The sequence below is a fragment of the Trichosurus vulpecula genome, chromosome 3, assembly GCF_011100635.1.
Source record: "Trichosurus vulpecula isolate mTriVul1 chromosome 3, mTriVul1.pri, whole genome shotgun sequence".
Classification (NCBI taxonomy): domain Eukaryota; kingdom Metazoa; phylum Chordata; class Mammalia; order Diprotodontia; family Phalangeridae; genus Trichosurus; species Trichosurus vulpecula.
In genome coordinates this window covers 303,545,373-303,573,285 of record NC_050575.1, presented here as the reverse complement: position 1 = coordinate 303,573,285, position 27,913 = coordinate 303,545,373, and the positions used below count along the sequence as shown (strand labels likewise).

Sequence of the window (27,913 nt, the reverse complement as noted above, 5' to 3'; positions counted from 1 at the left end):
TAAAGAAAACCATCACCTACCGTCCAACCTTAGTGTGATGGACTTTACTCTCAGATAGTTTAGTCCTTGGATGAGACACACAGTCAGATACTGTGCTTGATCTCAAAGCCTACCCAAAATGGTATGTATAGCCCATTAAGAATGCCAACCCCCCCTCCATATTATGATGAGGCATTCAGGTAGGACTTTGTTTTGAAGAATAATAGAAGCCTAAAAAATATTACATCTAAGCACAGAAAAGTCTCATCTCCTGGAGTTGGAACTTCTTATTTCAGTACATGTACTTTGCAAAAGTGCCTTCATTGGCTGCATTTTACAACAGTAATAAACAAGAACCTTTCCTCTGACCCTCTCTCTCTCCTACTGCCAAACTCCTCCTCCTAATTTCTCTACACAAGGACACACATCTTAATAGAGATGCACATTTGTATTTCAAGATGTGCACTTCCTTTGTTATAAGAATACCAGTCAAATGAGATATTAACTCTAGTATATATGTCTTTATAGGCATCCAGATAAATGGAAATTCATCCAAAAAAAAAGAACTGAAGAGGGGAAAGTACATACTTGGTCTGGTGTTTCGAGCCTTTCAGGTGGGCGTGATACTGTTCTATGGAGTTGAGGGTGACATGGCAGATGCTACACGTGTAACTGCGCCTCAGACCTGTGAACACAAAACCACAGTTAGGTTATCCTGGTCCCAGTCACCTATCCCCCACCTATCTTCTGTTTACAACTCAGAGGAGGCAACTGTTTAGTTAACAGGCCTCTGGCAGGGCTGGCAAACTCAGCAACTTCCCACACAATACATTTGAGGGACAATAGGAAGCCTCCCAATCTGTCATCCTTCCACTGAAACCTTTCCCTCCCCCAAAATTATAAAGTGTGGAATGCTACTATTATTATTATATTAAAATCCACTATTATTCCATTAAAATAATTATACCAATATTACATAATAATGATAATTCACATTTACTTGGTACTTGACAGTTGATGAAATGCTTTCTTCACAACAAGCCTGGGGGGGGGGGTAGGCTGTCAAGCAGTAACACCTGTGAAAGGTCTTTCTGGGTCTTCCCAGCTACTAGGGTCTTTCCCTTTTAGATTACTTCCCTCAGACTCTTGTATCTTGTATGGACCAGTCTATCTCCATGCTGTCTATTTAGAATATAAGCTCCTTGAGGACAGAGATTGTTTTTGCTTTTTCTTATTGTGTCCAGAGTTTAGCAAAATGCCAGGCATATAGTAAATGCTTAATAAATGCTTGCTGATTGACTGGTCGATTAGCATATCATTATCTTCATTTGATAGAGGAAGAAATTTAAGGAGGTCCAGAGGGGTCAGTGACTTACCCAGGGTCACACTGATGGTTGAGCAGAAACCTGAACCCATGTTTCCTGACTCCAAGTCCAGGCAGATCCCACTGCATCATGGTACCTTAGTCTGGACCTGTTCTTAAATATCAGTTTGAACTGAACCCCTTCATATAGCTTTACCACAGTCCATAGCATTATCTTCCTTCTGCTGCTTTCAGGATGGTTTCATTTATTTGTAACCAGCTTACAATGTTTTAAGAATTAACATAATGATTTAATTTTTTTTTTCTGAAAGAAAACAACTCACAGGGGTGAGAGAAACACAACATAGATAATATGGGGCAAATAAATGGCTTGTTGTCCATTTCAGTGGACCTTGACAGCCTGTGTTCAAATGTCAGACTGGGTAGTCCACTCTGACAACTGAAGTGTTCATTTATTTTCCTTCCCTTCAGACTATTGAAAAGTCTCCCAGCTAATCTCCTGGGCTGAAGTTCACAGAGCCTCCAACACCTATATACCTGCATTATGATTCAAGATTGAATCTACCTGGTACTCACATGTCATCAGCATCCCCCACCCCTCTGGTTGGACCCTCTTCCTGGAGGGCAAGGCCATAGTCTCTAGAGAATCTACTTAAAGAGGGGTCCCAGTAAGGTTTTTCCCTACTTTTTCCACCAGCTGCACGGCTTTTGGACTTCTTAGGAACTTTCCATCATGCCTGTGCCAGGTAACTTCTTTCTCATTCGCTTCCTATCAACTTTTCAGCTTCCTTTTGTGTGCCATTTCACCCCGCTCTATTAGATTGTAAACTCGTTGAGGGCAGGGATTGTCTTTGTTTTTATTTTTATTTGTATCCCTGGAATTTACCACAGTGCCTGGAACACTGGAGGAACTTAATAAATGTTTACTGACTAACATCTATGTACATCTGCTCTACTGTTCTCCCTAAAGCATAATTCTGATCATTCATTCATTCAATAGTTGTTGATTCAATGCCTTCTATGTTCAAGGTATTGGGAAAGATTAAAACTAAATAAGATATACTCTTTTTAAATATCTTCAGTGGCTCCCTATTACCTACTGGACAAAGCACAAACTCTTTCATTTGGCATTCAAGGCCTGCCATGATTTGACCTCAATTTTATCTTCCATTATCCCACTTCAGCCATCATAAGCTCTAGACAAACTGGACCACTTGCTGAACATGCCTTAAAATTTCCTAGTTTGTGGCCTTTGCTTTAGCTGTTACCTCCAGCTGGAAAGTGATTGTTCCCCAGATGCTGCATCCCTCAGATCTGCCTCATTAATTCTGGCCATTCTTATCTCCTCTATGAAGCCTTCCCTGATGCCTCCAACCAGAAGCAAGCTCCTCTTCCTCTAAAGTCATTTAACACCTCATACTTTATTGCTTTTTCACTCTGTAATTTGTATTATATTTATTTATATACATATCTTCTCCATTAAGCTAGGACCACCATGAGGACAGGAATCCTATCTTATTCATATTTTTTTATTTCTCTTAGCTTCTGGCCTAGTGTATTGTACAAAGTACAGACTGAAAAACATTTATTGGATTGAATGATAGGCAAGCATTAATGTATTGATTAGAACAATGAAGAGTCAATTAGTCTGTTTGTGAAAGTCATAGCGGCTCTAAAACAAATGGATCACAGTTGACTAAATAAAATCTAGTGAAATCAACCTTTTGTTGATTTTTTTTGACAACTCAGCATTCAACCAAGAAGCAATTGAATCGCTGCTCCTATTGGCACAGTCTGTCAGAGGCCATGTGTTCTGTTCCATCTTTATGAAAAATTATTAACATTAATATTAATAATTATTGCTAAAATAAATCCTCCAGACAGTCCTGTTCGATGACAAAATTGTGTTGGTCACATCAGATCCTGAAATGCCGCAGGACTTTCTCCATTGTATTCATAGGATATTGGCTTATTCATCGATAGGGGGGAGAAAGAAGTGGAAGGAAAACGAATATTCATTGCCCACATTGTGATAGGCAATTGGATGGGCAGCCCATTGAGATAATTTATCATTACATATATCTTGGTTAAGAACTTAATATGGCTAAAAATCTAGGCCAGAGTAAAATAGGAGGCAAAGACGAGGCCAGAGGAGGAATGAGGAATAACATGGTATTTTTAATAATCTCAAGCAACTCCCTGCTCTGAAACCTAATCTTTTTAACATCAATATTTTCCCTTTGATGCTACATTAATATAATCATAGAACACCATAATTTCAGAAGAATTAAAGTTAGCAGTGACCTAAAAGGCACCAAAGGAACATATGCCAGTGGTAAGTGGTCTGTAGGTTATTTACAATGATGACTTTCACATGAGAAGTGGCATAAAAGACAACATCATGGACATCAATGATTCAAAAAAAAAGATTAAGGTAGAAATATAGCAAAGAACAAGCCATAAGAGATTGGTAGCCCAAGCATTACACTAGAATCCGTGAAATAGTTAAAAACAAAAACCAAAAATTATGTAAAGGCCTTTATTATTCTGGCTGGGTCCTCAGTGGAAGATACATAGGAAGACACCCCCTCATCCTCAGTCTAACCATTTTGCTTTTTGGACAGCTTGAAGTGTTAGGAAACATTTTCCTCATGTCTATCCTAAGCGCGTTCTCTTCACAATTTCTATCCAGTGTTCTTGGTTCTCTCTGCTAGGCTCAAGCCGAACAAGCCAAATACACTTTCCACATGACAGCCTTTCAAATATTTCAAGACAGTTAACACTACTTCCCAGCCTTCTCTTCAGGGTCAGCATCTATAGATCCTTTCCCCCAACAGTTATACCACATGTACTCAGGCCCTTTACCATCCCTGTGGACCTCCTTTGGATACTCCCCAGACTATCAGTGGCCTCCCTAAAATGTGGTGCCTAGAACTGAACAGAACAAGCTAGATGTCATCTAGCTAGGGTTTAGAACAAGGAGGTTATTACTTCTCTAGTCCTGGACAGCACACCTCTTATTCCAGGCTAAGACTGAATTACTTCTTTTGGCTGTCATATTATACTGTAATTTATTTTTATTTTTTAAAAATTTTTAAAAATTTATTTAATTTTTAATTTATGGAATAAAACAAGCATTTCCATAACATACTATAGTAAAAAAAAAGATGATTACAACCGCAAATCTATTGTGTACAACTTTCTATTCATTTTAAATATATAATAAATTTATCATGTACATTTCTTTTTTTCCTTTTATTTCTTCCTTTCCCCCTGCCCCACCCTAGAGATGGCTGCGATTAGACACAGATAGGTATAAATATATGTAAAGTTATCCTATACATACTTCTAGTTGTCAGTTCTTTCTCTGGATGCAGATAGCATCTTCCTTCATATGGCTGTTATTTTTAATTTGTGCATTCATTATTATAAAGGTATACGATAAACTAAGTCAAAGTGACTTAGTTGTTCTTAAAACAGTTTAATTGTTACTATAAACATTATTCTTTAGGTTCTGCTCATTTAGCTCTTCACCATTTCATGCAAGTCTTTCCATGCCCTTCTAAGATCATTGAACTGATCATTTCTTATATCACAGTAGTGTTCATCACAACCATACACCACAACTTATTCAGCCATATCGAGCTTCAGTCCAAGAAAAAAATAAAATGCTACCTTGCCATGCTTCCCTGTTTTATACTTGTGAAATTGAACCCAAGGGAAAGACTTTACATGTATTCCCTATTAAATTTCATCTAATTTGATTCAGCCCAACCCTCTAACTCAAGGGTTCTTAATCTTTATAGTGTCATGTAGTGCCTTTGGCAGTTAGTCTAGTGAAACCTATGGACCCATTTCCAGAATAATGTTCTTAAATGAATAAAATAAAATATATGGGATTACAAAGGAAACCAATTATAATGAAATTGCTACCAACATATTTTTTTTAAAAAATTCTCCAAAAGTATATGGAGCTCACATTAAGAACCCTTGTCCAGCTTGATCTGGGGTCTTTTGACTATAAAACTATTCCCTATCATATCACAAGGCACCAAAATAAAGGTGGACTTTAAGTCTGGTTGACCCCAAAAGAATAGTGGATATCAACTTGAGTTTATCGTGGTAAATATGAACTCTTATATCTCTAAAGGAATTCACATAAAGGGAAATTCACAGAGAAACTGAGCAGGGGAACATTTAGACTTGGTGTGGTATTTTGAGCCTTTCAGAGAGGTTTAATATTGTTCTATTGAGTTGTGGGTGATGTCTTGCAGTTTTCTGACTGCAAATCTAGTTCTCTTTCTATCATATTACAAGCTTCAAAATAATAGGGGGTGAGATTGGTAAGAAATGTTATTCCATGAGGAAGAACCTTGCTTGCATTCCCCCTTACCCTTTGGAATATATATGGTTCTAAATGATTGTGGAGATCAAATGTAGGTACCAGAAGAAATCATAGCCACCATAGCTGGCACTTTTATGGAACCTTCCTTCATGCTCAGAATCAGCATATGCTCAAAGTAGTCGTGGGCTCCCTCCCCTGTGAATTTCCTCAACATTCTTATCATAATAAATGGCAACTGCTAAGGACAGAGGGCCTCCCTGAACTGCCTGTAGACTAAGCAAGGGCCTCTGCATAACCAGTGACAGCTGGGCAGGCTAAAAGGCATAAATAGCTATGCTTAAAATGGGCACTTTAAAGAATAGCAACAAATCCAATGGTTTGTCAGCGTAGTTACTTTCCATTATATTGCTCCTGCCTCTGAAGCCAGAAAGAGGGTACAACCATAAATATTAGGCATTTATTGCAGAGCTACAGAACATAAATGGGAAGTACTATACGGTGCACCTGAGAAGCTACAGGAAGGATCAGGAGAGTATCAGCCATGGCCATGAGTGCCCTCTCTCCACGGGACCTTTATCTCCTCCTTCTCATAAGATCTGCCTTCGGCACTTCTTGTATGACTGTGGGTCAAGTCTCTTCACTTGTCAAAAATCTCAGTTTCTTCATATGTAAAATGGGAACATCAAATATGTACCTGACCTGCATTACAAGGTTGTTGTGAGGATAGAACTTTGGAAGACAAAAAATGCGAAGGGAATGTCAGCTGCTATTGTAATTAATATCATTATTTCTATACTTAGGATTCTTCATGTGGGTTCCCATGTCTTGGTGGTGACCTTGGGATCTCAAAGTAGGCAGCTAAGTCGTACAGTGGATAGAGTACTGGGCCTGGAGTCAAGAAGACCAAAATTAAAATCCAGCTGTATTTTACTAGTTGTGTGATCTTGGGCAAGTCACTTAACCTCTGTCTGTTGACATTTCACAGATATATTGAAGTATTAGAGAAGTATAATTGTGATTTTGGGTAATCAGTATAACTAATCACCTTGAATTTGAAAAGTCCCTTTCTTCCTAGAAGCTCAAAAGCATTTATTATCATTGAAATTCTAAAGGACAAATTACTTATTTGGTTTCATATAAGTCCCATCCTCCCTCTCTCTCTCTCTCTCTCTCTCTCTCTCTCTCTGTCCTCTGTCTCTGTCTCTCTCTCTCTCTCTCTCTCTCTCTCTCTCTCTCTCTCTCTCCCTCTCCCCTTTTGAGGGGAGAAGGGAAGGCAAATGGGGTTAAGCGACTTGCCCAAGGTCACACAGCTAGTAAGTGTGTCAAGTGTCTGAGGCCGGATTTGAACTCAAGTTCTCCTGACCCCAGGGCTGGCGCTCTACTCACTGAGCCACCTAGCTGCTCCCCCCCCCCACCCTCGCCCCTTTTTAAAATTTTATTTTTGACTCAAAGCCCAGAATACAAATACAGAATAGAGAAAAGAAACAAAAACATATCGTAAACATAAATATTGAAACTTAAATACAAAGTAAGAAAGGAAAAAAAAGCAGGTTGTGTGCATGGCAGAACATAAGAGAGGATTCAAAACACGTAACAATAAATTTTCATTTCAAGGATACACATTGTGTTGAGAATTGTCCATCTTTTCTTTGCTTCCTTGTGAGTTTTCTTTTGTTCTCTGCTGTGTACTTTTTTACTTTGTTCTTTTTTGCCTCCCCCCGCCAAAGGCTACAATATAATTTAGATATAGCTGTAGATACACACACACACACATATACATATGTATATATATATATATATACACACATACATATGTGTATATATATATATGGAGAGAGAGAGAGAGAGAGAGAGACACACACATATACTTTCCCAAACATACTCTACCCTGATCTTTTTTTTTTTTTTAATGTTTGTCCATCCTCTCTTAACAGAGATCTTAAAGTCATGTCAGGTGAGTGAGTCATTTCTGATATGAGTAGCCCATGATACCTCAGGGAACCTTTTAAAGGTGAGTATCATCCTGCTCCACCAATCCTCAACAAAATTTTGCAGGAGACTTTTTAGGTTGCGGGTATTCTTATTGCCAAATCTTCCTTTGCATTGCATAAGTGTCCCCTTCCTTTCAGATATAGGTTCACTTTCTAAGGGAAGAAAATGAAGCTTTGTTTTCAGGAAATATTTTTGAAAACATGAGCGAAAAAGAAACATTTTCTGCCTCTGCTTAATCTCCTGCAGAGCTGAAAATTACCACCCTGTCATCATTTATTCCTCAAACCACATGGATAACCCAGGTTGCATTGTAAACAGATTTGGGTGCAAATTCTGCTGTCCTGGTATTAGTAAAGAATAGGGCTATATTGGCCAGGCCCTACAGTCAAGGAAACAAGTAGCCTCTCTTATCTCCATAAAATGTGTAAAAATTCCATTAGTCTCCTTGCCTACTGTGCCTTAATGAATGGCTCAGCTTCTAAAACAAAGACATTCATTATTTTCTGGGCCTCATCTCCCCAGTGTAGCCAATGAGCTGTAGAGGAAGTTCGGGTTGCTCCGAGTTCCCATTCCGCAACTCTGCCTCCAAGCACTGACCAGTGGGTACTCAATAGTCAATTAAACACAAGCATATGTGTTTTCTAAAATTGCTCTTTTAACAACTTTTCAAAATTAAAAAAATAAAAGAGAAGAAAATAGGAAGAAAACAAAATCACTGCATCATCAGAAGTTGCTGCCAAACCAACCAGCAAACCCTGAAGCAGCAGAAGAAATGTGTTCTCTATAGTCAAAATGCTATTTAGATGTGTTAGATGCCTGACCTGACAAATGATGGAGAGATGGTCTATACAAGAAAGTTATAGTTCTTCTCTCCTTTTTATTACACAATGGGGGTGAGAACTTAGGGATGATCAAATCCAACACCCTTATTTTACAGAGGAAGAAACTGAGGCTCAGATAAGAACAATAGCAGAAAGAACAGGAATAATGATAAGAAAGTGGCTACATGCTGCAAATGACTAGAGGGTCATCTTCAGAGTCCAAACACTGGGTTGAAATCATGCCTCTGACACGTACTGGCTATGGAAACACATACAGGTCATTACTTAACCTCTCAGTGCCTCACACAATTAAGACCACAAGTTACAAAGGAGTTGCCGATCTGCACTGCAGTAATGGGTCCCCATAGTGGGAATTCCACATACAGATGAAATCACAGATCTCAATCAGGAAACAAGAATTCACATTTATAGGATAATTCAGGATCTCAATCAGGAAACAAGAATTCACATTTATAGGATAATTGAGTCTTTACAAAGCACTTTCCTCACAGCAACCCTGGGAAGCTATTGTAAATTTTATTATTGGCACTTTACAGATGGGGAAATTGAGGCTCAGAGCAATAATGTATCTTACCAAACGTATCAGACCTGATATTAGAACCCAGGTTTTTCCTGACATACCCAGTGTGCAACACGCTGTATCTTGTTTTCTTTCACTATACATATCAAAAATCAACTTTAAGTGCCTATTATGTTTAAAGCAGAATGCTAGGTGCAAGAGACACAAAAATGAAATACAATCCCACTTTTGATGTTGCTGAGACAGTGCAATGTAAGACTTTGATTTGAATTGTGGTTCTGTCATGTGAGCTCTATAATTTGGAGCAATTAATCTCTCCTCTCTGGGCCTTATATAGATAAATAGAGTGGGGGGCGGGTAGAGGAGCAGTGTATTTGATTATTTCCAAGTTCCTTTCCAGTTCCATAGCCTATTATGCTAAATGTAAAAACTGCCTGCAAATCACTCTGAACATTTTCTTTCTCTTTGTATCACACACAAACATGTCAGTTCAGCAGGACCTAGGGAAAATAATAGATCACATTTACATATTGCTTTCAGTTTTATAAAGCACTTTCCTAACAAGAGAAAATCTTTCCCTTCCTCAAGCTCACTCCTCTTTCACGCTTCCCTCTTTTGGTCATGGACACCATCCTTCTAAGCTTGGGAGATTGGAACCTTCCTCACATTGTCACCCCACAGAGCAAATCAGTTGTCAAGTCGTGTGCATTTCGCATGCACAAGATCCCTTACACCCATCTCTTTCTCTCTTTTCACACAATCCCCAGTTCAAGCCCTTATCACCTCTCACTATCACAACAGCTTCCTGATTATTCTCCTTGACTCATCTCTGCCCTCTCCAATCCATCCTCCATGCAATCCAAAGTCTTTTCTAATCCAAAGTTTTTCTAAAGCATGTGTTTGACCATGTCGTTCCTCTACTCAATAAACTTCAGTGGTTCATTATTACCTGTAGGATCATGTACAAACTCCCTTGTTTAGCATTTAAAACCCTTCAGAATCTGGCTCTGGCCTACTTTTTTAAAAAAATATTTTTATTTAAAGTTTTGAGTTCCAAATTCTATCCCTCCCTCCTATTTTCTCCCCTCCTCCCCTGAGATGATAAGCAATCAGATATACGTTATACAGATATAGATTATACAAAACATTTCCATATTGGTCATTTGGTACAAGAAGACTCAAATAAAAGAAACAGAAGAAAGAAAAAAGAAATTGAAAAATAACAAACTTCAGCCTGTATTCAATCAATGTCAGGTCTTTCTCAGGAGGCAGACAGTATGCTTCATCATTGGTCCTTTGGGATTGTCTTGGATCATTGTATTGCTGAGAATACCTAAGGCATTCACAATTCTTCATCACACAATGTTGCTGTTACCGTGTACAATGTTCTCCTGGTTCTGTTCACTTCACTGTGCATCAGTTTATGTAAGTCTTTCCAGATTTTTCTGAAATCATTCTATTTGTTATTTCTTACAGCACAATAATATTCTATTACAATTGTATACCACAGCTTGTTTAGTCATTCCCCAATTGATGGACCTCCCTTTCCAACCTACTTTTGAGCTGTATTATAAATTCCTATGCAAGGTAGCCAAACTAGTCTTCTTAGTTTTTCTTGTATATGGCACATCTCCTACCACTGTGCATTTGCACTGGCTGTCCATTACACTTGGAATGTACTCCCTTATCACCTCTACCTTTTAAAATCCCCAATTTCCTTCTATTCAAGGAAATTAGTTCAAGCACCACTTTCTCCATGAAACCTTGCCTTACCCCTAGCGACCAGTGACTTCTACAACAAAAAACAGACCTTGCATTTATAGTGTGGGTATCATGCATATAGCTATATTTGCGTATGTTGCGTCCTCCAATAGAAGGTCAAAGAGTAGAGGCTATTTCTTGTTTTTATATCCCCTGTGCCAAGCATATTGACTGATACATAGCAAATCCCTAAAGTAACCCCAGTCCCAAAGCCTTTTGGCATGGGACTATCTTTTCAGTAGGGTAGAACAATGTTCTGAGCCTGCATGGAGCATGGGGTAGAGTTGGCAAGAACAAGAAAGAGAGAGAGATTCAGTCTCTCCAATTTTCTTTGGACCTTCATTGAGTTTGGGCATTTCTTTGGGCTCTGTAATCACTCAAGTACTTCTGGCTTCCAGCTTCAAAAGAGAAGATGAATGAAGCCAATCTCACTTCAGAATCCTGAGTGGAAAGACTCTGGGAAGATATGAGAGGAGGTAGCAGTCTCCATAATGTCCCTGTCCCCACCTTGCTGTACTAGAGACTTTGTGAAATTTCTCCTTAGGTGCGAACCAGGACCTTCTCTCTTGGTTGAGCTGTTACATCTCTCCCAATAGAACTCCTTCACTCTACATTATCTGGTATATATTCTCTTACGTCTATTTTCTCTGATTTCCATTTTGCTATTTGGATAAATGGCTTTCTTTGCTACTCAATATGTCTATTCATTGTGAAAATGGTATTTGTTGGGAAGAGAGTTAAGCCTTGAATATAAAGCTTAAGGTATTGCTTCCCCTCAGTAATGAACAATAATCAAATGGAAGTTTTTTTGGCTCCAAGTTTACTACCCTACATTATTTTCTTAGAATAACACAAACTGGACAAAAACCACCTTGGCTGGTGCCTTCCACTTCCCTGTAAGAGAACTTCCCCTTCATTCTGTATCTAAAGGCTATCTCTGCCCAGGACTTTATCTTGCTATCAAAACCTCATCAGCTATTTTCTGTGTTATCTGATAAAGGCTTAAATTGTAACCTCCCCTTAGGGCATTTGTGTTTTACTAGGGAATTCTAGAAGATTGAAAAGCCTTCTAAGACCAAAAGAAGAAAATTCTTATGGTTGGCACTTAGATGCTTTGGCAGGCCAGCAGGAGAGATATTTTAGTCAAGGGAGTCTTCATGGAGCTCCTGAAATCACTCTATCTGGGTGGCTGCCTATTCTAACCCTTCATGAGCACTGGCATACACATGTTACCACTGTCACATAATAAGTCCTCACTGCAGGCCCTCTATTAACACATTTCCACTCCAAGGGGCACTTCCCTGCACCGAAGCCCACATATTAAGTAAAGAATTGCTGCATAGCACAGCAATAATGATGGCATTAGCTGTTTACAGGAACCAGCCCAGTCTTCTTTGATCAATAGTGTAACTGAGGTTAATAGAATTCAATATTTTACAGATGGAAGAGAAAAAGAGGAAAAAAATCTAAGCTGTCAACATCATGAGAGAAATTCATTGTGTGAAGTCTAGAAAATTATAGACATTCAATAATTTCTAAATAAATTAAGACTTGAGCATATGAGGGAAGCAAAGAGAAGCACTGAGGAAGTATCCTCCATTTTGAGAGGAATAAAAGCCAGAAGATTGTTCACAACTTGGCATAGGATTGAAGAGGAGCTCAGATTACCAATTGATATCTGAATCAAATCAATGAGATCCTTGAAAAATTGTTCCTAGTTTTGTCCTCTGGGACCAAGCAAAACAAGTCCAATCTCTCTTCTAAGTGAAAGTTAATTAAAAGTGAACAATTGCAAGAAGGCACTGATCATGTCTTTCCTAAGTCTTTCCTTCTCCCTGAATGTGCCCTGTTTCTTCAATAAAGCCTTCCATAGACTCATTTTCAGTGTCTTTCCCATTCTATCCTCTGGACAAATTCTGGAGTGTCATTGTGGCTACAGAAGTGTGGCTCCCAGAATTAAATTACAAGATTTCATTCTGGATTCTATTTTTCTACTCTTTTTAAAAGAGGCAATGTGGCAGAATGGCTAGAGGGAATGGATGACTTCTGGACAGCTCTAGCACTCTAAAGTTAGATGCTATATATACTTTTTTGGAAGGGACATTACAGCAAACCTTTTTCAAGTTGACTAGAAAAGGGACTTGGATAATCCTCAGTGGAATTTTTAAAAGAAACACAAAACTATTTCCTCTGACCACCAAAGGAGAAGGAATGAGAAAATTGATAGCAATGGTTGAATTTCATGGAGATTTTAAACAATTTCACCCAATTTTATATGTTAAAATGTGAAATACTCATTTTTAAAAAAGAAAAAAAATATCTGGGATGTTCAAGGAGGGCATAATGTTTTCATTTCAGGTGCTCTCTGAGGAAATACATACTATAATGATTGAAACAGCAGCAGCAAATTCCTATGGGAAGCACTGTGTGTTAAAAGAGTGAAGACTCCCTAACTAGAAGAAAAATTGTTCACATGTACAACCAAAATGGTTACCAGCTTGTCACTCAAGAAATTGCCAGCTAACCAACTGGATTGTCATCCAGTTATTTCTGTCACCCTGTTACTAAGATTAGGTCTATTCTATGCTGATCTCCATGAAAGAGACTTCAGGCAGTAAATGGGCCTCAAAGGTGAATAACCTTTTACTGATGAATAAACTGAGATGCAGACAAACTAAGTGACCTTCCCAAGGTCAGTAAGTGGCAGAGACAGGATTCAAACCTAGGTTCTCAGATTCCAAATCCAACACTCTTTCTTCTCATCGTATCTCTATGCCTGCCTTATAATATTGCGGTAGAGGGGTGGGAGACTGAGAAATCATTAATTAGATGAGATACATGATTTTTCTCAGTGTTGGCGCTCCACGATGCAGATCACAACTACTCCACACCTTAGCAAACTCTCTTCCTGAGACGGTACAGACAAAAAAAATTCCAAAATTCATCACCTGGTAGCCAACTGTGGGGATAATCCTGTCGGCACTTAACCAGGAAATCCTTGGTTGGTAGAAACACAGCCATTTTGGGGAAGTAGGAAAGTTGGAAAAGCAACCCTTGATTTGCAATCAGAAGACCTAGGTTTGACTCTCAGTGAGCTACTTACCTCTGCTTTCCTTTCCATGCTGCACTCCAGACCTCCTCTATCACCCCCTAATTTTTCATTCTGAAGCCTCAATCCAAGCATGAAATTCACACACTGGAAGCTCCTTCTTCCTCTGCAGCCTCTCCCTCAGAGCCTCGATTTAATGAGGATACCCAGGCCAGCCATGTCTTACTCCTCTCCAGGGTGTACTCCAGACTTCCTCTACAGTTTTCATGCAGGAAGGTATCTTTGTTCCCAACACCGCCTTTTTTTTTTCAGTTTCCTTTTACGTGTTGTTTTCCCCCATCAGAATCCAGAGGCAAGGACTGTATTTCTCTCTGCTTTTATTTGTATTCCCAGCATTTAGCACAGTGCCTGGGACATAGTGAGCACTTGATAAATGCTTGCCGACTCTGACTCTACCTGGGGAAACTTGTGAAGATCATTGCCTCTCTTAGTAGATTTCTCCTTCTACAAAAGGAAGAGAGCTGGACTAATCCCCCCACCCCGCACCCCCCACTCCCACCCCACCAGCTCTGAATATTATGAACTATTATTGTGTCTTTTCAACTTGGTAGAAATCATCAGACCTTGTGTTCCTTTCACAGAATCTTCAAGTGCCCGGAGTCAAATCCAAACCCTGATGATGTATCACGGGAGAAATTTAATGTGGATGGTCAGTTGAATGAACACAATAACATCCATAAACAATTTTCAGTTTGGGGATTTGCAAGTTCTTATAAAATGTCAAATGTTAGTCTCTATTTTGGAATTTCTCTTTCTTTCATTTGCAGCATTTCTAGAGTGGTGCTCCCTGGGTGAGGGGCTAAGTCATCAATGGAATTTCTGCCTTCTGTTACTGTCCCAGGTCAAGTGGAACTTTCCTCATGGTAGGGCTAAAGATTCCTTCAATTTAATATACATGGAATCTTTAAGCCTGGAATCTCTAAGCTCCTGGAGAGGTGCTTCAGTTTTAGCTTTACATCCCCATCCCCTAGAACAGTGTCTTGCATAGAGTATAACAGGTGCTTAGGAAATGTTTACTCGAATTTCTTGAATGGAATTCTAACTTGGAGCAGTGGGCCAATGTTGCAGAGATATGGGTTTCATCTCAGAAAACTTCCAAGTAATTAGAGCTGTATAAAAGTGGAATTCAAATCATGAAACTTTTATCAATAACTGTGCAATAACAGCTCTAATTATTAAATTAAAATTGAATTATTAAAATGCTCAATAAGCATTTATTAAGTGGTTCCTATGTGCCTGGCACTGTGCTAGGCACTGGGAATACTAAAACAAAAGTGAAACAGTCCCTGCATCTGAGGAGCTTCCAATCTAGAGAGAAAAATCAATATACCTATACAGAACAGGAGTTCTTAACTTATGTTTTGGTGTGTCATGGATCAATTTGGCAGTTGGATGAAGCTTATGGATCTCTTCTTAGAATACTCTTTTTAAATGCATAAAACATGTATACTATACAAAGGATTACAAAGACTAAGGCAAACAAAGATGTATTTTTCCCCATCCAAATTCATCAACCCCCAAAAATCTATCCATAGACTCCCAAGGAGACTCCAGGTTAAGAACCCCTAAAATTCAAAATAGATAGTAGATAATTTTAGGGAGAAGGCACTTGTAACTGGAGAATTTAGGGAGAGTATTTAGGGAGCTTGAAGCAAAATAGAGATTCTGAAAATTGGAGGCAAGGAGAGAATGAAATCCAATCACTGAGGAGAGCCAATACAAAAGAGAAAGAGACAGGAGATGAGAAGTGTTCACCAAAAAAGCCAGTATGGTTGGACCATAGTGTTCTTAAAGGGAAATAATGTGGAATATGATTAGAAAAGTAGGAAAGGTATGCATGAAGTATAATCCATATACAAAGCATTGTGTTAGTCATTAGAGATTCAAAGATAAAAATGGTACAGTCTCATCTCTTGAAGAATTTATATCCTCTTGTGGAGGAGTGATAAGGTTTATGCACAGGTAAGTTTAGTACAAGGTAGGAAATGATGGAGCAGCTAGGTGGGTCAATGGATAGAACACTGGGCTTGGAATGAGGAAGACTCATCTTTGTGATTTCAACTTTGGCCTCAGACTCTTCTTAGCTGTGTGACCCTGTGTAAGTCACTTAACCCTGCTTGCCTTACTTTCCCCATAGGTAAAATGAGCTGGAGAAAAAAATGGCAAACTACTCCAGTATCTTTGCAAAGAAAACCCCAAATGGAGTCATGAAAAATTGGACATGACTAAACCAATGAGATCCTCACTATGTGCTCCAGGAAAATTTATCAATTTTATCAAAGAATTTCAACGTGGAAGGGCCCTCAGTGTCCATCTGGTAAAATCAATACATAATGGGGAATGGAACAAGTATTTATAAAGTACCTACTAAATGCCAGGCACAGTGTTATATGCTTCATCAATATCTAGATTGATCTTCACAACAACCACATGAGTGCTATTATGACACCTATTTTACAATTGAGGAAACTGAGGCAGAAAGTAGTTAAGTGAGTTGCCCAGGGTCATAAAGCTAGGAAGTGTCTAAAGCTAGAATGAACTCAAATCTTCCTAACTCTAGACCCAGAGCCCTAACCACTGCTATACCTAGCTTCCAAGCAGCACCCACCAGATGATCAGAGAGGGAAATACTAAAATGGTTTCTTTCCAGACCCAGGATCATGGAAGAAGAGGGAATCCCATCTTTCAAAGAAAGAAATATATGGAAACCATCACCTATTTCTGGTCTACTCTATGCCCTTGAAGGTGCATTATATTGTCACCAGCAGTTCCTTGATTAGGAGATCTGCCCCTTACTTTGTTCAAGGAGTCTTTTGATTCTCCTCTTTTGATTAGCTGTCCACTGTGAAATAAGGATTCAGATATTTCTTTTTTCTGCAATCACACTTATCTACAATTTATCCTGGCAGGTGGTCATTCATCTTGCTTTAGGGTCCCTAGTAAGGGAGAACCCTTAGTAGATGTAATGTAGCCAATTGCACTCAGAAGAACACTCACTGTCAGGAGGTTTTCCTGACATCATCGAAATTTGAGGTATCTAGATGGTATAGGAAATGGAACATTGAACTGGACTTGGAATCATGAATAACTATGTTTAAATCCTGCTTTAGATAATTACTATTAGCTAGCTGTGTGACCCAGGGTCAGTCATTTGACCTCTCTTAAACTTCATCTATAAAATATGTATAATAGTATATAGCTTAAAAAGTTGTTTAGAGGATCAAATAATATATCTAAAGTGTGTTAACTTTAATGTAATATGTGTGTTGACTATTACAAATTATTTTATTATCAATATTAATATTTGCTTTATGGAACTTTCATTTGTTGTTCCTACTTTTGCTTTCTGGGATCAGGCAGAGCACATTTAATCCCCCTTCTACTGAAACAGTTCCTCAAATACTTAAAGGTAGTTGTCATTCACTGAATCTTTGTCATTCACTGTGAGTCTTCTTCACTCCAGGTTAAGCATTTGTTGATCTTTTAGCTGATCCTCATATGTCAGGAACTTGAATTCTTTCAGCATCTGTGTTGACTTCCTCTTGATGCACCCCCAATTATCTATGTTATTCCTAAAAATGGTGCCCAGGATTGAACACAGGTCATCTTCCAAAGCAGATTATAGCAAGATTCTATCCTCTTCTTTCAACCAGTCCTATCAGTCAACAGCCAAGGATTAAGAAATTATATTCCAGGACCTATGGTAAGCATTAGGGTGTAATGGCAAGCAAAATGGGACTTTTCATTGTGTCTATGATGTGGTGCTAGAGGTTGGAGCTTTCCCACACTCTAAATGGTGAACCTCAAGTGCCCCAGGGCCCCGAGATGGGTATATAAGGTCTTAGGTTGGCATTTGACTTTGGGGGGTATACTCATTGAAAGAATATGGGTGATGACACTCTGGGCAAGCCATTGAAATAACCCCCCTCCCCAACTTTGATAACCCAGACCGATATTGGTGCTTCTCTGGTAACTATGAATTGTGATTTGAATCAGACAAGGTCTGTCTGTTGATGTTTGTGTTCTCTGTTTGTATTTGCCCTGAAGTTCAGGGGGCTGATCTTTTCCCCCTGAACTAAGTGAATGATATATGTATGTTTGATTAAACTGAGATTGTTAATCCTTTAAAGTTGCTTTCCTTAGAAAAGCAGATCAGACAACCTGTGCTAGCAGACATCTTTTTGTTGGTCTTTCACCCCCACAGAAGTTGCTAGGAACATTGTTGTTACATAGGAAAAGAAATGAAAGAATGAAAGAGATAAAGAAAGAAAGTAAGGAAGAGAGGGAGGGAGAGAGGGAAGGAGAGAAGGAAGGAAAGAAAAAAGAAAGCAAGAAAGGAAGGAAGGAAGAAAAAGAGAGAGAGAAAGGAAGAAATCTAGGAAGGAAGGAAAGAAGGAGGGAGGGAAGGAAGGAGGAAAGGAAGAAAAAAAGAATAAAAGAAAGAAAGGAAGGAAAGAAAGAATGAGAAACAAAGAGAAAGAAAGGAAGAAAAGAAAGAAAAAAGAAAGGAAGAAAGAAAGAAGGAAAGAAAGAAAGAAAAAGAAAGGAAGGAAGGAGGGAAGAGAGAGAGAGAGAGAGAGAGAGAGAGAGGAAGGAAGGAAAGAAGGAAGGAAAGAAGATATGGCCTCTGCCTGGGGCTTACATAGTAATTCAGAGAGAGAAGATGCAACTAACTGGGTACACATGCCCAGTGTGACATATAAAAAGTTCAAGAGATATAGTTATTGGATAATGAATCATCTTATTAATCATGCTAGCATATAATTAATAAAAGGGGCAATGACACTCTCAAATGCCAAAGACCCCTCATGGAACCTACTCAATGCTTACAGACACTTGGAAGAGTGGGTTGGCAATCGATTCTTACTGGTTAACAAGTCATGAAAGAGAATGAATATCATAATGAGATGTGGACCCATTCTAATGAGGGGTTGGGGGACCAGACTTAGATTGCATCATTTACTTGCAAATCACCTCCGGCCTTGTGAAGTCTAGACAAAGGATCTGTCCCCCTGCCCAAACCTGCTTGAGTGGAACACAATGGTCCAGAGTTCATCTTAGATTAAATTCTTTGTAAGGTTTTCTAGTTGGGTAACGCAACAACTACACTTAGATAAGATAGTCTAGGTAGGGTAAATTTTTAGGGAAAGTCAGGGATCTTCCCAACAATTTGTCATTTAATAATCAATTCTCTCAACAGCATATATACAGGGTAGGTGAAAGATGACTTGAGAAGGAAAGGCAGCTGAAGAGACTAGGAAAGGCCTTCTGCAAAAGGTAGAATTCGAGCTGTCTTAAAGGAAGCCAAGGGAGTTAAACAACAGAGTTGAAGAGTATTCTAAGCATGGCGGACAGCCAGTTCAAAGGCACTGAGAATAGAGATGCGTCCTGTGGAAGGAATCAGTAATAAATAGTCCAATATTGCTACATCATAAAATTCAGGGAGGGAATTAAAATATAAGAAAATTGTCAAAGTAGGAATGGGTTGTGAATTCAGGTCTATAAGTGCCAAACGTGGGGGTTTGTATTTGGTCCTGGAAGTAAGAGGGAGCCACTGAAGCCCATTGGGGATGTACTTAATGAAAACTACCTTGGCAACTGAGAAGAGAATGGATTAGATTGAGGAGAGACATGAGGCAGGGAGACAAATTAGAAGGTTTTTGCAATAGTCCAGGTGTGAGGCAAACTGGGTGATGGCCATGGGACTTAAAAAGAGGAGGACATATGTGAGAGATGTTACAAAGATAGGCATGGCAAGATTTGACAATGGATTGGCTCTCTGGGTTGCTGGAGTATGAGGAGTTTGGGTGACTGGGAGCAATACAGGTCACTATGACCTTGTTACTGCTGCCTCAGTTAACAACAGAATATTTTGTTTTGTTTCTAAATTGTGCTATTGATTAATATTGAGTTTGCACTCCTCCAAATCCACTAGAATTTTTTCAGAAAAAAAACATTTCTTCCCATGCTTCATCTAATCTTGTACATGTGAAATCTTTAAGAAAAAAATTGAAGATTTTATATTTATCTTTATTAAATTTCATTTAACTCAATTCCCATCAATATTCTAACCTGTCAAGGTCTTTTTAGATGAGATCTAGTATGTTAACTATCCCCCCCCCATCCCAGCGTTGGGTCATCTACAAATTTTATAAACATGTCATTCATGCCTCTATAGGAGGCACTGATAAGCAGGTTAAACAGGTTCCTGGGAAACTCCACTGGCAATCTCCTGCAAAGGTGACATTGAACCATTAATGATTATTTGCTTGGTCTAGCCTTTTGAACTATTCTGATTCTAACTACAAATAAATCCTGAATAGTGCAAATAATGATTCCCTCCCCACCCCCACCCCCCACCCCCGTCAATGCATTATTTGAATTGAAATTGCATATTTCCATTGTGCTGGAACCAATTACCATAATTTATATAATGATAACTTCAAATAATACAAATTCAATACATGCAACCACTTCAGGAGAATTCATTATTTGCACTTGTCAGGACCTAGCTGAAATTTGTATTTTGTCTTGCCCATGGATTGACTTTTCAACAAACATGAGAGACTTGATTCAACGTTTTACTAAGGTTTAAACAAACTACATATCCAACCTTGCCCTGGAACACAGTAGACACTTAAAATGCTTTTAGTTTAGCCATCTTGTCATAAGAGAAAATAAAATTAGGCTGCCATGAACTGTTTTTGATGAAAACTTGCTGGCCCTTTGTGATCACCACTTCCTTTTCTAGATCTTTACAAACTATCCATTGAAAAATTCTAGACTCCCCCCCATATACTAATTAAAGTCAAGATCACTAGCACATAGTCTGAAGTTTTGGAAATCAGAAATATCTTTGTCTTTCTCTAGTCATGACATATTTTTTCTGTTCTCCACAATCTTTTAAATTCCATCACAGTGGTTTAGTAATGACATTATTTCAGCATCTGAGGACAGAGTTTATCTGGGCCAGGTGATTTTAACTCATCAAGCTCAACTAAGTTCTCTCTTACTTTAACTCATTCATCTCGGGTATCAAAATCCAAAGGTTTCAGATCCAAAGGTCATACTCTTTGGCAGAGGAAACAGCAATAAAATAAAAGTTGAGAGGTCAGTTGACATTCATCATTCTTTTTCACACCCACCCACCCCCGCAGCGGCAAGCCTATCCCTTCTTTGATGCTCCTTCCCCCATCTCCCCAATATAGCTAAAACATCTATTTTATTGTCTAGCATTCTTATCCGGTCTCAGTCCTTCCTGAGCTTTAGTGGGTCAGACACTATTATTCTTAGAGAACCATAATACACTATGGTATTTATCTCTGTACCTGTCTTTGCTTTTCTCTTACATACATGCCTCTTTAAAAAATCTAATTTGGTGGCTGAGTTCCCTGGGCATTCACATTGCTCTCTTCAGATAAATCTTTTTTTTTTTGTTCCCCATTAGAATCATGTCTTCAGAAATTCAAAATTAACAATTTTCTATGCCTCTTAGACTGATTCTCCTTATTCAATTTAATCCATTGGACCTAACCTACCCTTTCTCTGCAGTCTTTGCAATCACAAATCTAGATAGGTAGGTTATGTTAGAGTGGACTATGTGGTTTTTATCTCTGCCATAACAAATTCTAATAGGGGCTGGCTATTTTCTTCCCAAGAACACAGCAACTAGTCCACAGATTTATAGTTTTTGAGCTGAAAGGGACATTAGAGGCTATCATGCTCAACCCCCTTCATTTTTTGAGTAATGACAGAAATCAGGGGTTGGGGTAGGTAGGGCGCATTCAGGGAGCAAAGTCTCTTTGGTTTGTATTGTCCCCACCAAGAGCTGCCTTGGGCATATCTCAGAATGTGGTTAGAATATAGTTTGTATCACAGTCTATACACATGTGCAAAGGGGTCCTTATATCTCATAGGAAGACTCAAAGTAATAATGCATATATGGTACAGGACAGCCTTGATTCCATTCCAAAGAAAATGCAAAACACATATGAAGATTTTACAGTAACACCTAAATAGGGATGAGGATTGTGTCCATGATTCTATTAGTTCAGAGAACTCCCACATTAAAAAAAAAAACAACAAAACTCCTTCTACCAAAGCAAGTTGACATCTTCTCTGCATCTGAGAATCTTAGAGTTCCCCAGAGCACAGAGAGGTTACCACAACTTGTCCAGGATCACATAACCATCATGAGCCAGAGGCAAGACTTTAACCCAGGTGTTTCTGCCTTTGAAGTCATCTCTTTATCCAATATGACACAATGCATCATAATGCAAAGTGAAACAAAAGAGAATGAGGATTTACATAGCACCAACTATGTATCAGGCACTACGCTAAGCACTTCCTAAATAAGCTTCATAAATAGTCAATACAATTTTCCCCCCTTCTTGAGTCCTACTGTATCCTCAGGGTCTACAGATTTTCAGTTTCATAGCAATATCCTGTGTCTTGATTCCTTTGGAAAGGTAAACAAACTTTTATGGTACTTCTCTTATTGCTTAGATTTCCTTAGAGGAAAACATCATTGAGGTTGCTGGATAAGTGGCTCCAACCTTTCACGGAATCCTACTTTCATCTCAGAGACCCATAAAGGTATCTATCTTGCAGGTTTGGACTCCCAGCCCTCATCCAAAATGGAAATTCATTTGGAGCTGTAAGAAAGGCAATCTGTTTTCCACCAGACATGTACCATCCAAAGAATTTATGGGCAACAGCACAGGGTAAAGTACAGGTATTTTGTTCCCCTCACATTGTTTGGACTCCATATCTGCTCCTTCAGATTCAGATGACACACGAGTTTTCTCTTCTCTATCTGTGAGACTGTCGCTGTCCAGGAAATTCCACCACCACCACCCTCTCTCAAAGAGGCTAAGTTTTGGGGAACTTGCTGCTCAGGAATTCCTCTCTCATCCATCAGGTGGCTGGAGCTCAAGATAGTTTTATATTCTTCCAGTAATTGGGAGCTGAGATACTCCCACAACTTATACCACACAGTTCCCTTCCCCAACGGCATTGTGGGTATTTCTCTTTCTGTGTTTCTCTACCACTGCCTCCACATAGCTTGGTTCAGACACAAGGGGTCCAATAACACCTGATAATCTACTGCTGTACCAGCAGATATCATCTCTGAATGTGAAGAGAGAGGGGAACTGAGAGGTGATTTTTCCCTTGTTGGCTATGTCTATTCCAAAGCAAGACGCCTCCAGGAATCAAAGACTACTCTCATGGTTCCCCAGTGGTAAAGGATGAACTAAAGAAAAGGTTTCTGAAAGATAGAGAAGAGGGGGAAGTATATTTTAGGTACCTGAGATGACATGGAGGTGGAAGACAGCATGGCAATTTGGGGGGAAAGCTAAGAGCCCAGAACACTGGGCCAGACACTGAGTGCAGAAAAGGGGATAATGTGAGTAATGAAAGGATGGAAAGGAAGGTGGAATACAATTCATGGAAGCCTTCAATGCTAGGCTAAGGATCTTGGATTTTCCTGGATAATACTTTTCCCCTCTGTGTGTGTGTGTGTGTGTGTGTGTGTGTGTGTGTGTGTGGTGTTGTGTAATACTGCTCTACCCTGATTCTTCTTTTACATGTCTGATTGCTCTTTCTCAGTTTCCTTTGTGGAATCATAATCTATGTGATACCCACTAACTGTGGCTATACCCATAAGCTCTGGCCTGGGCCCTCTTCTCTTATCTCTCTAAATCTGAGGTCCTTAATCTTTTCTGTGTCATGAACTCAGTTGAAAGATTGGTGAAACCTATAGACCTCTTCTTAGAATAATATTTTTAAATAATTAAATTAATAGAATATGTATAGAATAAATAGAAAGATATATAGAATGATTTACGTATATACACTGTGTATATATATATATATATATATGCATACACACATATATATGTACATATACAAATATTTGTGTCTAATGGTTACCATCTCTAGGGCAGGAGGGAGGAAGGAAAAAAAGGGAAAAGATTTATATAATAATTTTATTATATACTCAAAAGGAATAGCAAGTTGTATATAATAGATTTGCAGGTTTATGTGCAATTATAATTTTTATTATGCTATGTTATGGAAATGCTTGTTTTATTCCATAAATTAAAAATAAAAAAAACAATTGAAGGAAATATTCATTTTTAAGTTAGAGGTTAGTAGAAAATAGGATGTAATTTCTTCCCATCCTAGTTCAAAGACTCCCTTAAATTTATCCATGGACTTCCTGGGCATTGGTGGACCTCAGAGTAAGAAATCCTGTTCTGAACTTCCTCACTTTATCAGTCCCCATGAGTTCAATGATCGTATCTCTGCAGGTAACTCCCAGATTGAAATACTCAACCATACGCTCTCCTAAGCTCCACAGCCATATATTTCAATCTGGGTATCCCTCAGGCATATCAAACGCAACATGCCCAAAGAGAATTCATTATCTCTCCTCTCTCCACTGAATTTCCCTATTACTTTCAAAGGTACCATTATCCGTGTTTTGACTCTGATTCTTGACTCCTCATTCTAACTTACCCCACACATCCAAGCATATGTCAAATCTTGTCATTGCAATCTCCATGATACCTCTAACACCTGCTCCCTTCTTCCTACTCTGATAGCCACAATCTTGGTTCAAATCCTCTTGCCTGGGAATCCTTAGTTCAGGTCCTATTGTTATAGCTATATTATCATCTTTGGTCTCCCTGACTTAAGTGTCTCCCTTTTCTAATCCATTTTCTACACTGCCACCAAAATGATTTTTCTAAACTGCAGGTATGGGTGTTACCCCTCCCCTTACCCACTCAATAGTCTCTACTTCTGAAACACTCCCTCCCCTCCTCATCCCTTTCCCCTTCCACATTGGTGACCACCTCACATGGCCTGCTCTACTTAGGTCAACTCCAGCCATACTTCATTTTACTCCTGGGTCATCTTCTTGACAGTTATTTTATTGCAAGACATATATTTTCTACCCTTCAGTCACCCCTGCAACTCCCTTTCCACTTTCCTCTTCTTGAGTCATAATCCAGTTAATACTCCCATTGCTAGGGCCCATGTGAATGGCTAGAAGGTGACAAATGTGGGAAGTTATATGTAATCAACAAGATGGGAAATAATTAGTCAGTCAGTCAGTCAACAAGCATTTATTAAGCTTTTACTAACTATACCGAATCCTAGGGATACAAAAAAGACAAAAGCATAGTCCTTGCTCTCAAGCAGTTCATGTTCTGATGGGATACAAATAACTAAATATATACAAGAATAAAAATGTGAAATATAAATATCTAAGTATGTATAAGATATAGATATATGTATATATGTATAGGTGTGTTTGTACATGTATGTGTATATAGACACATATATACACACATATACATACATACTATATATATATTATATATACACGTACATACATACAGAGACAGAGAGACACAGACAGAGAGAAAAAGACAGAAAGAGACATACAAAGTAATCTTAGAAGGAAGGTTCAGGAAAGGCCTCCTAAAGAAGACAGAATCTGAACTGAATGTTAAAGGAAGTCAGAGAAGCTAAGAGGTTTCTGGAGACGAGGAGGGAAAACATTCTAGTACAGACCTTCAGTCCAAAGGCATGAATCAAAAGTTGGGGGAGGAAGGAGTCATGTGAGGGTCATCAAGGTGGTCAAGTATGATTGGATTATAAAGTACATGGAGAGGAGGAAAGTATAACCTGGAAATAATAGGGAGTCACTAGAATTTATTGAATAAAGGCATGACATGATAAGACCTATGCTTTAGAAAGATCACTCTATAAACTGAGTGAAGAATGGATTGTAGTAGGGAAAGACTTGGAGAATGGAGACCAATTGAAAACAGGTAGGAAAGAAGTGGGAATGATCAAAAATGAATGAAGAATCATGAAACCTGAGAGACTGGGCAAATGGCAGTGTCGTTTTCATGTAAATAAGAAACTTTGGAGAAGTGAAAAATTTTAGAAAAGGAAATGGTTCAGTATTGAACTGAAATAATGAAGATGCTAAGAGGAAAGTAGAGATGTGGAATTGTAGTTCAGTGAGGAGATTAGGGCATTATAGATTTAAGAGTCATCAGCATAGGGATGGTAATCATATACTTAAAAGTGTATATGTTCTATCTCCCTGTAGAATATAGTGTTATAGAATTGGTCGCAAAGGGCCATAGAGACCATCCAACACACATATAAACATACACACATACACACATACCATTATACACATAGGGAATCTAAAGCCCAAGTTTAGTTTAAGATAAATAAATAAATAAATAAAAAAAGTCTCGCATCAATACAAATTCCCCCAAACCAAAAGAAAAAAAAATTCAATTAAAAAACTTCAATGTTCACTAGCTTTTTAATTTTGCCATTTCTTTGCTAAATCTAGGAAAATTAAACATTCTTACCAAAGGCAAAAATGAATTAGTCAGTTTTTTTTTTCAAAAGGATAACATAGGATAGTGAAAAATGCATCAGACTTAGAGTCAGAAGATAAGGATTTTAGTTCCATTTTATCATTTACTTTGTGTTCCTGGGCAATTCACTTTGTTTTTCTGAGTTTCCTTCTCCCTAAAATAAAGTAGCTGGACTAAATTATTTCTGCAATCCCTTCCAGTTCTCACAGTGTATGAGTTTCTTGGTAAATTAACAGTTAATAGTAAACACCTGTGTTAACAGTAAACATCTGTGAATACCTGACTTTTGCCTTAACTCCAAGCCTTCTAAGTCCATCATGGTTCAAACAGAAAAACAAACAAACACAAATGAGTTGCATTACCTAGTCAGGTCATATATTTCCATATTTAAATACTCAGAGTAAGTCATTCAGTGATACCCTAATCAACTGGAGGATCAACAGAAAAATTATAAATTGGTATTTACATAATGTTTTAAAGTTTACAAAGCACATTTACATGCATTATCTCATTAGCTTCTCAAAACAACCCTGTAAAGCAGATACTTCCAGAATTATTAGCATTCTTATTTAACAGATAAATAAAATAAGACACAGATAAGTCACATGATTATTCAGACAGTTAATGTCTGATGTGGTGGGATTGGAATCCTAATTCAGCTCTCCGCTCAATGTATAACACACACACACACACACACACACACACGCACACACACATACCAACTCAGTAATGTCTGTCTGGGATGCTTGATTGCAATTGATCCACTTAAGGGAAAATGTGTTGTCTGCCTCTTTTGGATGAAAGGAGAAACAGCTTCTCTCATAAATGGCATGAATACACTTTAATTTGGTTATCCTTTCTGACTGGGAAACGTGCCTAGATTTATATAGAAATCAAAGTAGTTGCTTGTACATTTCCCATGTTTTCCTTGAGACTATAAATAAGGACTAGACTATGTATTGAGTATTCATCTACCTTCAGGTGCCCTTGGAAGGAAATTTCTCTTTTAAAAACCTCATTCAAATTCATAAGTATTAAGAATAACAGTGTGATAGGACTACCTCTTTCTTAGTAACTCCTCACTATTAGAAACAAATAGGATGCGGACCCTGCAGAAGAACTGAGTACACTGGGAAGGCTGAGTCTAGGATACAACGTAGAGCAGCATTTAGACCTCAAAGGAAGAACTGTAAGCTAGAGGTACTGATACTTGACTCCTACCAAGGTGTCTTATGGGAAATTTGTCATAGTTGCTTTCCAAGGGAATGGGACAAAAGAGCTAAAGATCCTGGGTCCAACAAAGATGAGTTCAAGGGTAATTTTGCAATAATCTGTATAGATGGCCAAGTAACTGCTACGTATACTCAAAATATAGGTCATTATCCTTCATAAAAAAGAAGGAAAAGGGAGTCACACACTGAATTATTGTTTGAAAAAGACAGAAGCATTTCCAGGTAAAAACAGAAGAAAATGAATCTGAAAAGGTAGAAGGGAATTTTAACATGTATTAGGAGATCAGAGGGTAGAAGAATGTGATGCAGAAAAGGACTAAAGATCACTGAATACTCAGCTCTCGTAACAAGAGAAACCCCTCTCTCAGCAGACCCAATAAAGAGAAAGCAATGGTT

The 27,913-nt window shown here is 38.5% G+C and overlaps 1 protein-coding gene across 1 annotated transcript in view; it reads right to left on the bottom strand.

The window, feature by feature from the left end:
• Positions 1–527: 527 nt before the first annotated feature.
• ZMAT4 (zinc finger matrin-type 4) overlaps positions 528–27,913 on the bottom strand; it is a 338,331-nt gene continuing 310,945 nt past the window's right edge. Inside the window, exon 6 of the mRNA XM_036749995.1 lies at positions 528–664. Within this exon, the coding sequence (XP_036605890.1) occupies positions 528–664 (137 nt within the window). The remainder of the gene's footprint in view (positions 665–27,913) is intronic.